The sequence below is a fragment of the Empidonax traillii genome, unplaced genomic scaffold (genome assembly GCF_003031625.1).
Source record: "Empidonax traillii isolate 1590-97213 ecotype Southwest subspecies unplaced genomic scaffold, ASM303162v1 scaffold1501:size99685, whole genome shotgun sequence".
NCBI lineage: Eukaryota > Metazoa > Chordata > Aves > Passeriformes > Tyrannidae > Empidonax > Empidonax traillii.
The window spans coordinates 15,315-28,554 of record NW_020956694.1 but is presented as its reverse complement, the minus strand read 5'-3'; the positions used below and the strand labels follow the sequence as shown (position 1 = coordinate 28,554).

The 13,240-nt window shown below is 41.6% G+C and overlaps 1 protein-coding gene across 1 annotated transcript in view; it reads right to left on the bottom strand.

The window, feature by feature from the left end:
* The window catches only part of USP34 (ubiquitin specific peptidase 34), a gene marked incomplete at its 5' end in the record, with an annotated part of 80,352 nt that extends 69,621 nt beyond the window's left edge, over positions 1-10,731 (bottom strand). Inside the window, 4 exons of the mRNA XM_027907621.1 lie at positions 3,239-3,388; positions 3,496-3,546; positions 7,696-8,113; positions 10,644-10,731. Of these exons, the coding sequence (XP_027763422.1) occupies positions 3,239-3,388; positions 3,496-3,546; positions 7,696-8,113; positions 10,644-10,731 (707 nt within the window). The remainder of the gene's footprint in view (positions 1-3,238; positions 3,389-3,495; positions 3,547-7,695; positions 8,114-10,643) is intronic.
* Between the last annotated feature and the right edge of the window lie 2,509 nt (positions 10,732-13,240).

The window sequence follows — 13,240 nt, the reverse complement described above, 5'->3', positions numbered from 1 at the left end:
CCACTTAAAAAAAAAAAAAATGTTTTCTTGGTGTTTTTCATTCAACCTCAACCTCTTCATTTCCTGATTTTCCAAACGGGAGCTGCATCTGTCCTGCTTGTCAACTGGAAAATACACACTTTAAAGAGTATAAGGAGTAGCATACTGCTCAGTGCCTCATTTTCTTTTATTTTCTGTGTTTTCTTCAGTAGGAAAAACTGCTACTCAGCCCTGTGGGGTTTCTTTTTTTCTTTTCAAGCCTACAAGAAAATTATTCCACTCTTTCTGTTCCTTGCAAATCACTCCTAAATCAAGCAGCATTGTTTGACTCGCTGGTGTTTTGCTTCTTAGGGTTCTATATCCTCTAAAATAATGTTTTACAAGCCATGATCGAGCCCAGGTTTTTCACCACTTCTCATATTTGCAATTCTCCCTTTACCACCTTTGCGAAGAAAATGCAGGAATATATGCAGAGAAATAAAAAAAACCACCCTGAAACAGCTACTGGGCACCTCTGTGAGAGGGAAAGGACCAACCAAACCACTTCCACAGGCCAAGTTAGAATTGCCATCTGCATTTCAAACAGGATCCTGTTCAACCTGTTACAGAGAGAGGCAGCCAAGTGCCAGCAGGGATGGGATGAAAAGGCAGCAGCTCTTCCCTCCCCGGGTCGTTTTAATCATCTGCACACACAGCTCTGGTGAGAAGCCAACACTGTCACTCAGGGCCATCTGCACCTCCCTCCACCTCTGGCCTTGAAGCAAGGGTTCATCTCAGCCAGGATTTCTTGCAGCAGTGGCAAAGAATTCGACCCCGAGTGCAGAAAATGCACGTCCTGCTCCTTGTCAGGAGGGGAAAATATTCGGCTGGAATAAAAGCGGATCAGCGGCGATGATTGTCAGCATTTCCATCATCAGCCAAGTCGCTTTTGGGGGCAGTTCTGCACAAAGTTATCTGCAGATTCACTTTTTACAGCGCAACAACAGAACCTGCTCTGCTAAACAAACCAGCCCCATTTTCACCTTGCAAAGAAAAATAAAAAGGAAAAAAAAAAAAAAAAAGCCCCCACTTGGAAGGAGCTTCTGATCCAACTGGGGGGGAAAAGAGGGGGGAAAAATGCAAATATCCCCCAGGTAGGAAGTGGAACCCAGAAGATGCTCGTGCTGGAAACAGCAATTCAACACCATTTCGACGGGGAGTTGCAGGGATGACAAAGATACTGTTGTATCGACACAATTTGATGTTTAACACGGCGTGCTCTGTCCCACAGCCAGCCAAGAAAATGTATTTCTTTGCGGAGGAAAAGCATGAAGCGGTTTCAGCATTTTGTTCTTGTGGCTTTCACTGTTCACAGCAGTTTTCAGTCTCCATCAATTCAAACTTTTAAAGCCATTTTATTCACCTGTGCACTTGCACTACATACAGCCTTCAGCCTTGGAATAATTCAAATAAAGAATCATTTCCCACGTTACAAATGAAAATATCATTTTCATCATGGACTCAAATAGGTCAAATATTCAAATACTGAATTATTTAAATGACATAAACCAGCATATATAAAATGGCATCAACTAGCATCCAAAACATGATAAAATATCAAATTACAGTAACTGCACACTCTGCTCTGGCTTTCCATGTTGGGAACCAGACGAGAAGTGACATTGCAGAGCTGCTCCCTGAGCTATTATTGGAATAAATATCTATAAATCCCCCAAAAATCAAATGCATCAAGAAAAAACCAAGTCAGATTAGCAGGGTTCCTCCTGAGATCACCAAAAAAAAACCAGTTTTGTGCATCCTTATTTTTGTTTTAGTGGAGTTTGGTGTATCATTTCACTCCCAGAAACATTTATTAAAACATTTATACTTACCTGTTATATGAATTATAGAAAGGATACAAACGTTATAGAAATATAGAAAAATTATAGAAAGAAACATTATATCAAAATCATCATTATAAAAGTAAAGAAATATTTTAATATTAATATGGGGAAGGTAAAATGTATTTTATATAAAAAAAATAAAGCTGCCTCATTTGGATCTAATAAATATATTGCATTTGAAAGTCAGAAGCAGTGCTAACAAATACAGAGTGACACCAAAATGCAGCAAGGGGATGAATAAGGCAGAATAATTACACATAAAACAACATCTCCTTATACTTTCTGTAGTGAACTGAAAGATAAAATCTAATTTTTTTTACATGAGTTTTCCCCTAACTGGGAAAGCCAGAGCTCAAAAGAAAGGTGCTGGTTAAATGGGGAAAAGCTGCAATGCTGGCAGAGGTTGAAGAAAGAGTTCTTCTGGTTAGGGTTTGGATGGAATTGCATTTTATCTGGCAGGTTTAACCATCTAAAATAGCTCCAGGAAAGAGCTGAACGTGTCACCTACTAGAAAAAAAAAAGATAAATGCAGAGTTCCCAAATAATCATCTGCAAAGAGAAGGTCTGATGAGAAGTATTTTGGGTTAAGGGCACGTCACTAAGAATAAAGTAAAGAAACAATTTCTGTGGAGAAAAATAAAGATTTCAAAAAGGGCAAAGAAGAAAAGCAGTTGCACTGGGATGGGATATGCAGGAAATGGGATTTGCAGGCAGAATTCTTATTGAAAAACAAGGATTTCAAACTGCCAAGAGTGTCAAAATGATGTTGAACTCCCTTTTTATGAGGCACAACAAACTCCTGGTTTCCTTTTTGCCCAGGTGTAACTTCCCCCAGCCAGGGCACAACTTCACATCCTCACATCACACCAAACTTTCACGTGTCTTTCTTCAGGTCTGGGGTTTATTTTCATCCCCAATCTTCAAATCCCCTCTGAAATCAGTTTGTAATTCCACCAGCAGCCAAAAATCACTGCCATTTCAAATCACAGAGATGACGGAGGATGTGCATTCTGAGTGAGAATAAGAGATGATCCCCTCTATGCTGCAAATAATATAAATAATAGAAATATCTGTAATAATAAAAAAACCACAGAAATTCCAAAGAAACCCACAGGCTTTTCATTCCTGCCTCACAGAGCTAAAAATTTAAAACATCCCGAGGAACTGAAGATATTTTCATGGCACAATTTCAGGGAGAGAGAAATGACCTCTCCCAACAATCTCTTCAGATTCTTCCGGGGCTGAGAAATCCAAAAATCTGCCCAACCTTTTCCCAACGGGGGTGGGGGGGGAACTTCCAACTTTTTTTTTTTCTTTCTCCCTGAATCCTTCCAGACATTTTTTTTTTTTGGTAGGAATTCCTAAGGAACACTCACGTTGGACACCACGGTGATAAAAGCGTGTGCTATGAGGAAGGGCAGCGTCTCGGGGCTCCCGTACTCGAAACAATCCTTCATGAGGGAAAGGCCGTTCTTCCCACAGAACAGGCAAACATAACGGAGCAGGTGCAGGGGGACTTCTACATCCTGCAAAAATACACGGGAAGAAGGAGTTTTCAGCATCAGTATTAGAGCCAGCCAGTTAGTTTAACACACAGGCAGAGAGTATTTTTTAAATTTCTTGGATAACTTACGTTCATGTCACAGAACGCCCCTAATATATTGCTTTCTTGAGCAGAAATATCCTGGTTAAAGAGAAAGAAAAACAGAGTTAATTGGAGCAATAAAAGCACATTTATAGAACAAAAAAGCGTTTTTGGAAACAGGTGACCCTTCCCAGGTATCGCTGTCACCTAACAGAATAAAACAATCCCCGAATTCAGAGGAAGACACAAGTTTTGCTCCACTTTTACATTCCAAAATACGCTTTTCCATAGTTTTTACTTTGTTAAGAAAGAGATATAAGAACACAAAAGATACACTTGTGAGAACATCTCACTGGTGCTCTCGACACCTGGATTATCAGATTATTCTACAATCCCAGCCCCTTCAGATCCCTATTTTTTTTCAACAGGAATATGGCAAAGAGGATGGTCTGGCACACAGAGCAGAACCAAGCCAGGTACTCTGGAAGGCAATTCCTCCACGAAGATGAGACACATCTGCCAACACCTGAATTGAGATGAAGTGCAGGATGTCCTACAATCCTGCATTTCATGATTTAAGGGGTAGAAACTGTCAAATTATTCACTGTCCCCATAAAAAGTGTCACACCCTTCCAGGATTAAGCCAAGATGGGGAAGGGGATTGTATCACCCTATTGCTGCAACCAGAAATCTGTTTTCTGGAAGCACAAAACTGGAGAGGGTTTGGGAAAATGGTTTTTCTTTTCAATGCCCACAACACCCACTTGTTGGGCAGCAAAGAGCAGGAAGTTTCTCTCTCGGGGCTGCGACACAAATTGGGTGTTTGGTGCACGTGGCTGGGGGCAAAAGGGCACTGCAGGTGTAAAATGTGCCTGTCAAACACAACGTTGCCATGGATACAAATTCCTCTTGCCATCCCTCCAGCACTGACAGTCACCAATCCAGGGGAAGTTGAACAGAAAGTTCAGTTTTGAAGTGAAATTTCCTGAATATATTTTAAAATAAGCTGTGTAGGAGTGAGCTCCCAACTGTACCAGAGGATGCTGGAGGCAAGCAATTTTGGATGGATTAAGTGTGATACAAACATTTTGAATTATTCAATATGCTCATATTATAGCTAAGCATTTATTTTTCCTTTTTTTTTTTTTTCCTCCTGCTGAACTCCCAGTCACGCCTGAACTCGTGATACTCCAGCAGTTCTTTTTTTAAAGCAGCTCTGAAGGCAGTAGGTGGTGTGTTTTTGAAGCAGCAAGGAAAGGTGTTCAAATGCTCTGCTGGTGAAAACTGCAGGGAGAGGGTGAGAAATTCCATCAGTTTTCTTCAATAAAACAGAGAGAGACCTGTTGTCAAGTCAGCTCCAGTTCTGGGAATGCAGGAAGCACAAACTCAGGGAGGGCTGTGGGACAGGTCCTGCAGAGCTTGTGAAAGTGCTGCAGTTGAGCCTGGAAATGGGACTCCTGTCCTTGCAGATGTGGAACAGAACAGCCTGAGAGCTCCTGAAGATCAAATTTATTAGGAAATAAGAGAATTCCTCACGGGAATCTCCTGTGGCATTAAACCCCACCATCACTTCAGGGGATATTCCAGCCTTCCAGTACCTAAAGGGGGCTGGAGAAAAGCTGGAGAGGGATTTTTTCCCAAGGCAGGCAGGGATAGCGTTGTCCAAAGAAAAGAGGGAATGGCTTCCCACTGAAAGAGGGTGGGTTCAGATTGGATATCAGGAAGAAATTCCTCCTTGGGAGGGTGTGAGGTCCTGGCACAGCTTCCCCAGAGAAGCTGTGGCTGCCCCTGGATCCCTGGAAGTGTCCAAGGCCAGGCTGGACAGGGCTTGCAGCAACCTGGGATAGTGGAAGATGTCCCTGCCTGCGTGGAATTGGGTGAAAATATTTACTTGGAAAAACAGAGAGCACAAGATTCCAAACAGGGAACTACAGCTACAGGCACCAACTGAATTATTTTGATTTTTCCCCCTCTTTCATTTCATCCCATCAAGAGCTGCTCCAACAATCAGGGGAACTCCCTTTGGATTCCACGTTCATTCTGAGACACTGCAAAGCTCAGGAGTTCACTTTACATTGTTGCTTCTCTCTCTCTCCACAGGATTTTAAGAGCCTCCTTTTATGGATTTTTTTTTACTTTCCCTGAAGTGGATTAAACTTGCTGCACAAAAGCAGGAAAAGAACAGGCAAAGTAAAACCTCACTGGATGTGACGACTCCACTAAATGCTGCAAATTCACCTCAAGAATGTGGAACAGGGAATTCCTGAAGTCAGGGTGCAGGTGGGAGTCTGCTTTGCATCAGCAAATTTCCCTTTTTCCAGAGCAAAAGAAATGCTGAGAGGGAGAGGAAGAGCCACAGCAGCTTCTCCCAACAAATTCCTGGCAGATTTAGCCTGTCCAGGAATCCGTTTAATTTACCAAGTATTGACAACGCACTTCAAACAGGGATTTTCATTCTGTGATCTCTTGAGGACTGAGACCAAGTCTGATTTAAAACAAAAGGTGTTGTCGTTACTGGGACTAAACTTGTCTCAATTTAACTAAGATGTGTTTTAGATTGAAATCCAAAATCAAATTCTAAACCTCCTGAAACCCAACATGAAATTCTAAACCTCAGTATGTTACTGATAGGAGCAAAAAGTTTTGACATTAAAATGCCTAACACTGCTGCAGAATAACAGAATCCCAGTGCTTCCTAAACAGAGAAAATATCAGTTTCTGACAATAATTCTTGATGTTGGGACAAAAAAATCTCCCCCTCCAAAAATGAACAAGTTACATGACAAATATGGCAGGTGACATCTGGAGCTGAATCACTTTTAGGCTGCACACCAAGTAAAAGAGAAATCCCATCAGGCACTCAGAGATTTTCTTCTTATCATTTGGGAGTGGAATTGAAAGAGAAGTGAAAAAAAAAATAGATTAAATTGTCATTTAAAAGAATCAAGTGTGCTTGTAGATGGAAAAGCTGCTCCAGGATTGTTCACCCCATATTCCTGCGGAGCTGGTTTCAGTCAGTGTCCCACAGAGGATAAATCACTTCAGCGGTCATTGATTTATTGTTTTTAACTGACAAGACAGATCTGCCCTCTAGAGCTCCTCCCTGCGAGGCTGAGCTGCGGATTAATTTACGGGCGTGAAAGTTTAAAAGGCAGCTCAGAAAGAATGATGGGAAACCTGCAATCCACAAATCCTGCAAGCCACAAATGCTAACTTTGCCTCCTCCTTCCATACACATACATTTGAAACAACTCTGTTCACTTGGGCCCAAATGTTTGGGAAAGAAAACCACAAAATCCAGCCCAACTATAAAATGCCACTGTAAGTTTTAAGTCAGTTTTTTTTTTTAATCAGGGTTCATTAACTGGGGAGATGCTGTGATCACCTTAACACACACAACCCTAAATTAGGTGTGACTTGGGATTTTCTTATTTTGGACTTCAGTTTTTAAAGCAAACTCCAGCACTCAGAGTTCAAACAGAGCTCCCAAAATTCTCTAAATAAAAAATAAAAAAAGAGTGGGTTAACTGCAGTTTCACTGTCCACTCTTTCTCAAAAATTTGTTGGATAGAAGCCTTTTCTATATAGCTCAATGTACACCTTCTTTCCACATAAATTCTGTAAAAGAATAGTTTAGTTGTTACTAAACTGCCACAAGGGAGATCAAAAGCCAACCTTTACAAGAGATGAATTTTTTCACCTAGAAAATGCTAAAACCATCACATTTAATCCAGAAACTGTGAATGAAACACGGCAGGATTTTTGAATGTTTTGGTTTGTTTTTCAGAAGACAATAAGGACAATGTGAACAGCAGCTCAGAGAAAAATCAGCCCTGTGGAACAAAGCTACCTGTGCAGAGCTCAGTTATTCCAGGCGATTTCTAAGCTGTTCTAACAAGTTTGGTCTTGCCCAAAGTCCAGTTTATGAAGCTTTGCTTCCAGAACCAGAGATTGCAACGAAATCAGTAAACTATTAACGGGTTACCTCCTGGAGGAAAGGCCTTGCCCCAGTCCCCTTTTTGCCTTCCTGGTGTTTAACCAGTACAATAACTCAGTGCACAGTTCCATCCAACATTATCAATATATTACCTACAACAATTTTAAAGAAAATATAAGAGGATGTGTCGAGTTCTTTCGAGAAGCTGTGCTGGAGCCAAGGGGGAGAGCTGGCCCTGAGAGCAAGGAGCACCAGACACATAGAGTGACCCTTGCCCAAAATAATTCACTGCAGACACAAGGAAGCTGTACCTCTATTGTGGGGTGGGTGTTATGCTTGTAAGCCGTGTAGAGAGGAAACTGGATCTGAAAGATCTTGGCCACGCACAGCAGCAACTTCTCCTTCTCCTCGGTGCTCCACAAGCCGAAAGCATCCGTGTTCTTGGCGGGCTCCTCCTGGGCCAGGAGACAAGTTCGTGCAGCGTCGAATTTTTTCTCTAGAGATTTTTGCCTTTCTCCATTTTCCTCCTCGTGAGGCTCTCTCTCTACATTCAGGGGCTCCTCGTGGTGACTCTGCTCTTGCCACGTGGGCTCGATGTTGAGAGTGCAATGTTTACAGAGCTGGTCCCGCAGAGCTTGAACTTGGGCAATCACTAAGTTAATGAGGGCACAGACTACTTGGTTAAAGATCTCCAGGTGTTTATACTCCTTGAAACAGCACAAACATTGCCTGCAAGCAAACAGAAACACCAAAATAAACAACTCTGCACCTTAAAACATTTCAAACGTTTGACAGACTCAACCCAAACGAAAGGGGCTCCACCCAGAAGGGGTGAGAGTCACAAAACCTTCCATAAACCCTGTGAAAATCCCACTACTTCCAAATCTTATCATAACTGTGAGGTCCCTGCTATCATTTAGCAGCTGCTCCTGGGAGTAAAATACAGCAAAACCCTCTCGTGGGCAAGGTGACTGTGCTACTACAGCAGCAACATTTTGCAGGATGTTTCCTGAGTCCATTTCCTCATCTGCTTTTCTCTGTTGCTTTTCACTGCAATAAATCACCTGCCATTTCTGTCAGCCCTGGAAGAACTCGTTCTCGATACTTTCAAACCAACGGGGCTGCAAAATAGTTTTATTTTTAATTGAGTGTTTAAGTTCACTTCCTTTATCTGCATCTGGAGAGGGATCCCGTGGACACTGGCGCCCTTTTCCCACCGAGGAAAATGCATTATCTCCAGTCCTTTTTTCACCTGGCAGGCTCAGAGATTGTCCCACTGTTTATTTACTGACACACTGGAAGTGGAAAAGAACAAGGGGGAAAACTAAACACCACCCCTTTATCAATATAATAAGACAAATCAATAAAAGCATCAATTACAAAACTCTACCACAAGTCTAATTGTGGGTGAGGATAACTGGAGATGTAAAACACATTCTGGGTGCATAAACCCCCCAAAACAGATACTTTGGAACCTCCAGTTCATGAGCAGAGTTCTCAAACATGAAAATAAGATAAAAATCACACATCCCACTGGTGAAGAACATGAGAAGATAAAAGACAGGGAAAGAAATCAACGCTCTAAGAAGTGATTCAAAAAAAATTCTTCTGCAAACACAGCATTTAATTTAGAAACTGAGCTTAATAAATCCTGATTTGTAAGAAAAAAAGCCAAGAGAAGCCCGAACTGTGACAGGTAGAGGGTGCTGCCTCTCCTGATGGAACACAAACTGTCCTCAAAGCACAGATTTTTCTCAATATACTTTTTTTTTTTCTTTTTTTCCCAGTGGGTTAGACAAAAAGATAACATTCAGGATTCCCTGATTCCAGCACAGCATCTAAACCCTTCTGTTCCATCTGTGCAGGAAGAAAAATCCCCTTTAATACAAGGGGAGTGTGCCTTTACCCATTTGAAAAGCAGATTCTCGCCATTTACTTGTAAATGTATTTTCATATTAACAAATGGCAACAAGGGGTTGCAGGCAAAGCCAAGTGTATCCTCAGGCATTTCATCTTCAAGCGTTTATCCCTGGGGAAAACTATCTGCAAAAGGTCCATCAGCTATGCCTGCAAATTACTGCCCCACTTGGGTGTAACAAATTATTCTCAGTAACAGTGGAAACTCGGGTGAACATTCCCACTCGTTGGAGAATTTTGTTTCTAAGAGGTATGTGCAAAACCTCTGTCAGGAAGAGCTCCACCAAAAAATTAATGATCTATTAAAAAAAAAAGAAATAATAAAAGAGTATTCTGCTTCTTTGAACACGAGTATTTCCAGGAGAAAACTCAAATGGAAGCAGCACAGGCAGATGGAAGAAGAAGGTGTTCTCCAGGCTGAGCTCCAGCTGATCTTCTGAAGGAAAGAAGAGATTTCAACCACAGGCAACAAATTAAAAAGCAGTTCTTAAGGAAGGCCTCAAAACAACAAGTAGAACTCTCAGAAGGGCCCGTTTGGCAGAGCAGAAACAGAAATTAAAATGTCAAGTCCAACTCCTTCCTTCGTTGGACTCTGCTTTGAGCAGCTTAAGGACTCTTTTCCACACCCTTTTACAGAATGAAACCAATTCGTGTGGAAGGTAACAGAGAAACCAGGAGGAAATCGAGAGTTAAATGTTATCTAATCTATATTTTTTAATTCAGGTTGGGGTTGTCAGACCAGAGCTGGTAACAGCACAACATGTGAACAGATGATGCCGTGGAAAAGGACTGGGTTGCAATTGTTCTCAGAAGAAAATGGGATCCAGGACCTGTCAACAAATGCCAGGATTCTGCTTTCTGTGCCTGCTGTTTGTTTGGATTTCTAAATTCCTCCTCTGTGTCTAAAAGCACGTGGCAGAGGATCAGGAACTTGGTTTGTCATCTTTTGGTAGAATGAGGAAGAGGAGGATTCTGCTCTCACAGGTATCCCAAGTGTGACATTCCTGTTTTGTTTTGTTTGTTGGTTTTTTTTTTACTTTTGGAATCTTCTAAACACCCAAATTTTCCAGTTCATCCTTTATGCTTTTCTCAGTATTTCTCCTGGTTTAGTTTGGCCTTGGATCCACTGCTGAACACTGAATTCTGAGCATCTTTACTGTCAATTCTTTCTAAAAACTCCTATCCACACATTTCCACGTGCTGGAAAAAAAAATGGTCTTTACTCTCCAAGCATCACATTAACAACTTGCCCATTCTCTAATTCACTCCACTGTGTTTTTAAGAAGGTAAAGTTGCTGCTGAGATTCAATACCATCAACATTCCAGCTCGGTCCCAAATTACCTTTGAGTCCAGGAATTGATGTAAGCAAATATCTTGAGGGCATGTTCCTTTCTGAGCTGCAATGCATCACCACCTTCAATGTCTGATACTAAACAAAACAAAAAACAAACATATTAGGAGGGAAAAACCCCAACGTGCAATCGCTGTATTTTTATTAGAAATTATCTGTGAGAGCACGGAAAATAAATGTATTTTCATACTGGAAACTCAAGTTTCTCTACTGAAGCAAAAAATACGTAATTTGGTTAAGGGAGGTTTGGGTGCAAGTGATTTGAAAACAGAAAGTGCACAGTGTTCCTGAAAACTGCTGGGAAAATCAGTGATTGAGGACAGACTCTTCTTGTAATCCTATTTTTATGAAAGAGTCTTTAGAAGCTTCACTGGGAACTACTGATTGATGTGTATTTTTAAGTATGAACCTTCACCAATTTTACTGATCACCCAGACTCCTCAGGTTTGGGGTTTTTAGTTTTGTTTTGTTTTGTTGGGGTTTTACCCCCAGATTTTCAAAGTCTGCATTTCGAGTTGACCACAAGACCTCAACTTCCTTTTCCTGATCAGATAAAAGACTGGGAAAAACAAGCAAACAAACAAAACCCAAACCACACCAAACCTATCAAGATAAGAACAACGTGCAGGATTCAAAATAAGGTTAATTCAAGGAGCTGAGTTGATGATTATTGCTTTCAACTGCAGACCCATCTCCCATGACATTTAACCACCGTGAATCACTGATTGGCAGAGCGATAAACGCTCCCCACACTCAGTGCAGATGGAAACCAGAACAGAACTCTGCACTGAGTTCAACCCCCAAACATCTCAATGAGCTGGTAGCAAATGTCCCATTTCCATCTCCAAACGCTTCTACACTTGAATAAACCAAACATTAAACTCCACTTAGGCAGGAATTGGTTGTATCCCAGGGCACTGCATTCTCTGTCCTGGCCACACACCCTTCCCCAACACCCAGGGCACAATTAATTCTTCCTTCCTCCTTTCCTGGATTTGAACCACTTGGACAATCAGCTAATTGCTACACTAGTTGAGAAGGGCAGAGTTCTTTTAAGTGGACATTTACATTTTTAACACAACCAAGTGTCCATCTCCACATCTCACACGGAATTTCTCAAAAATCTCGAGCTAAGAAGGGAATTCTGCTGGCCTAGATCAGAAAGCCAAGTCCAGAAGGAAACCACTTCACAGAACAATCACCCTCAGCAAGCATTTAGGACTTCTTTGAAACAGGGACATCCATATGCACACACACACACATTTTCATAGAGATGCACCCACACAAACAGAAATCCATACAAAAAGGCTCCCAAACTTCCAAACTCACCTTTCTGCCTCACTCCTGGAAGGCTTTAAAGATCCTCCAGAACACTGGACAGAGGCCAAGAGTGACAGACAGAGTAAAAGGTGGGGATCACCCCATACTACCTTTGCTTTTAAACATCACAAATTACCATGACTCTCGATCTCTCAGGGCCAAAGCACATGGCTGAAAAAAAACAAGAACTCCATCACACAATTTAGGTCAAGCTTACCACAAAAGACAGATCCTTAGCTATAGATAGTATGTAAAAAAAAAAATTTAAAAAAAATAAAAGGCTTGCCCAGCACTAAACTCTGTTTTCCTAATTTTTTGAGCTTTGCTTCAGTAAGACAAATTCCTGGGGGTTTGACTGAAAAAAAAAATGTTGATAACAGTTTAGTAGCTAAATTCTAACTTCTAGGATCTTATATATACATTTATAAAGCTTCCTTCATCCCCACATCCCCCTCCTTAAAAACCACTCACTCTAACAAGGGCAGTAACTCTTCCTTCCAGAGTCATCTTTGCACTGCAACTGTTTGAATCCCTCCCAGATTTCCCCTCTGTGAGATGAGGAAGAACTGGAAGTTCAGCAAAACTGGTCCCTCAAAAGCTGCAACTGCCACACAAAGAGCCCAGAGTGGAGAAGTTATGGAAAATACTGAAAGTTATGCCCCAGGACAAAATACAGGGATGCAGATGAACCAGTTGGAGAAACCTGTTCTTTTCCTGTTCGTGCATTTTACATCTCACACACACTGACCAACTTCAACTGGGCTTATTTATTAATCACTGCTAATTAACAGAGTGGCTGCAGACACGACTTCCCTTTTGTTGTCTGGATCTAGAAATGATATTGGGTTTGTTCCTGAAAAGACTCAGGAAGCTCAGAACAGGAGTGTCCCCACTGAGGCTGCATTTTCCACGGAGCTGATCTGTCCATGCCATTCCCAAGGGCAGGGCTGCTCCTCCTGGACTCACCTGGAGCTCCCTTTTGCTCCTCAGCAGAAATGATCTTGTTCACCTCACTTGATTTATGTCCTCATGACCAAAACTTCCATCTTTGAGTTCTTATCTTACTCTGGATATCAACTTTGTGGACACCCCTGAGTTACAGCACCTCCATTTAGAGACAAATGCGGCTTAAAAGTTTTATTCACTGGTGAATAAAACACATCCTTCTGTTCTCTCCCCAACTCCAGCCCCCTCAGAACCTCCTCAATCTGCTGCCTCTCCACTCTCACACTTCCACTGCTTCAAACCATCCTGTCAAACTTCTCCC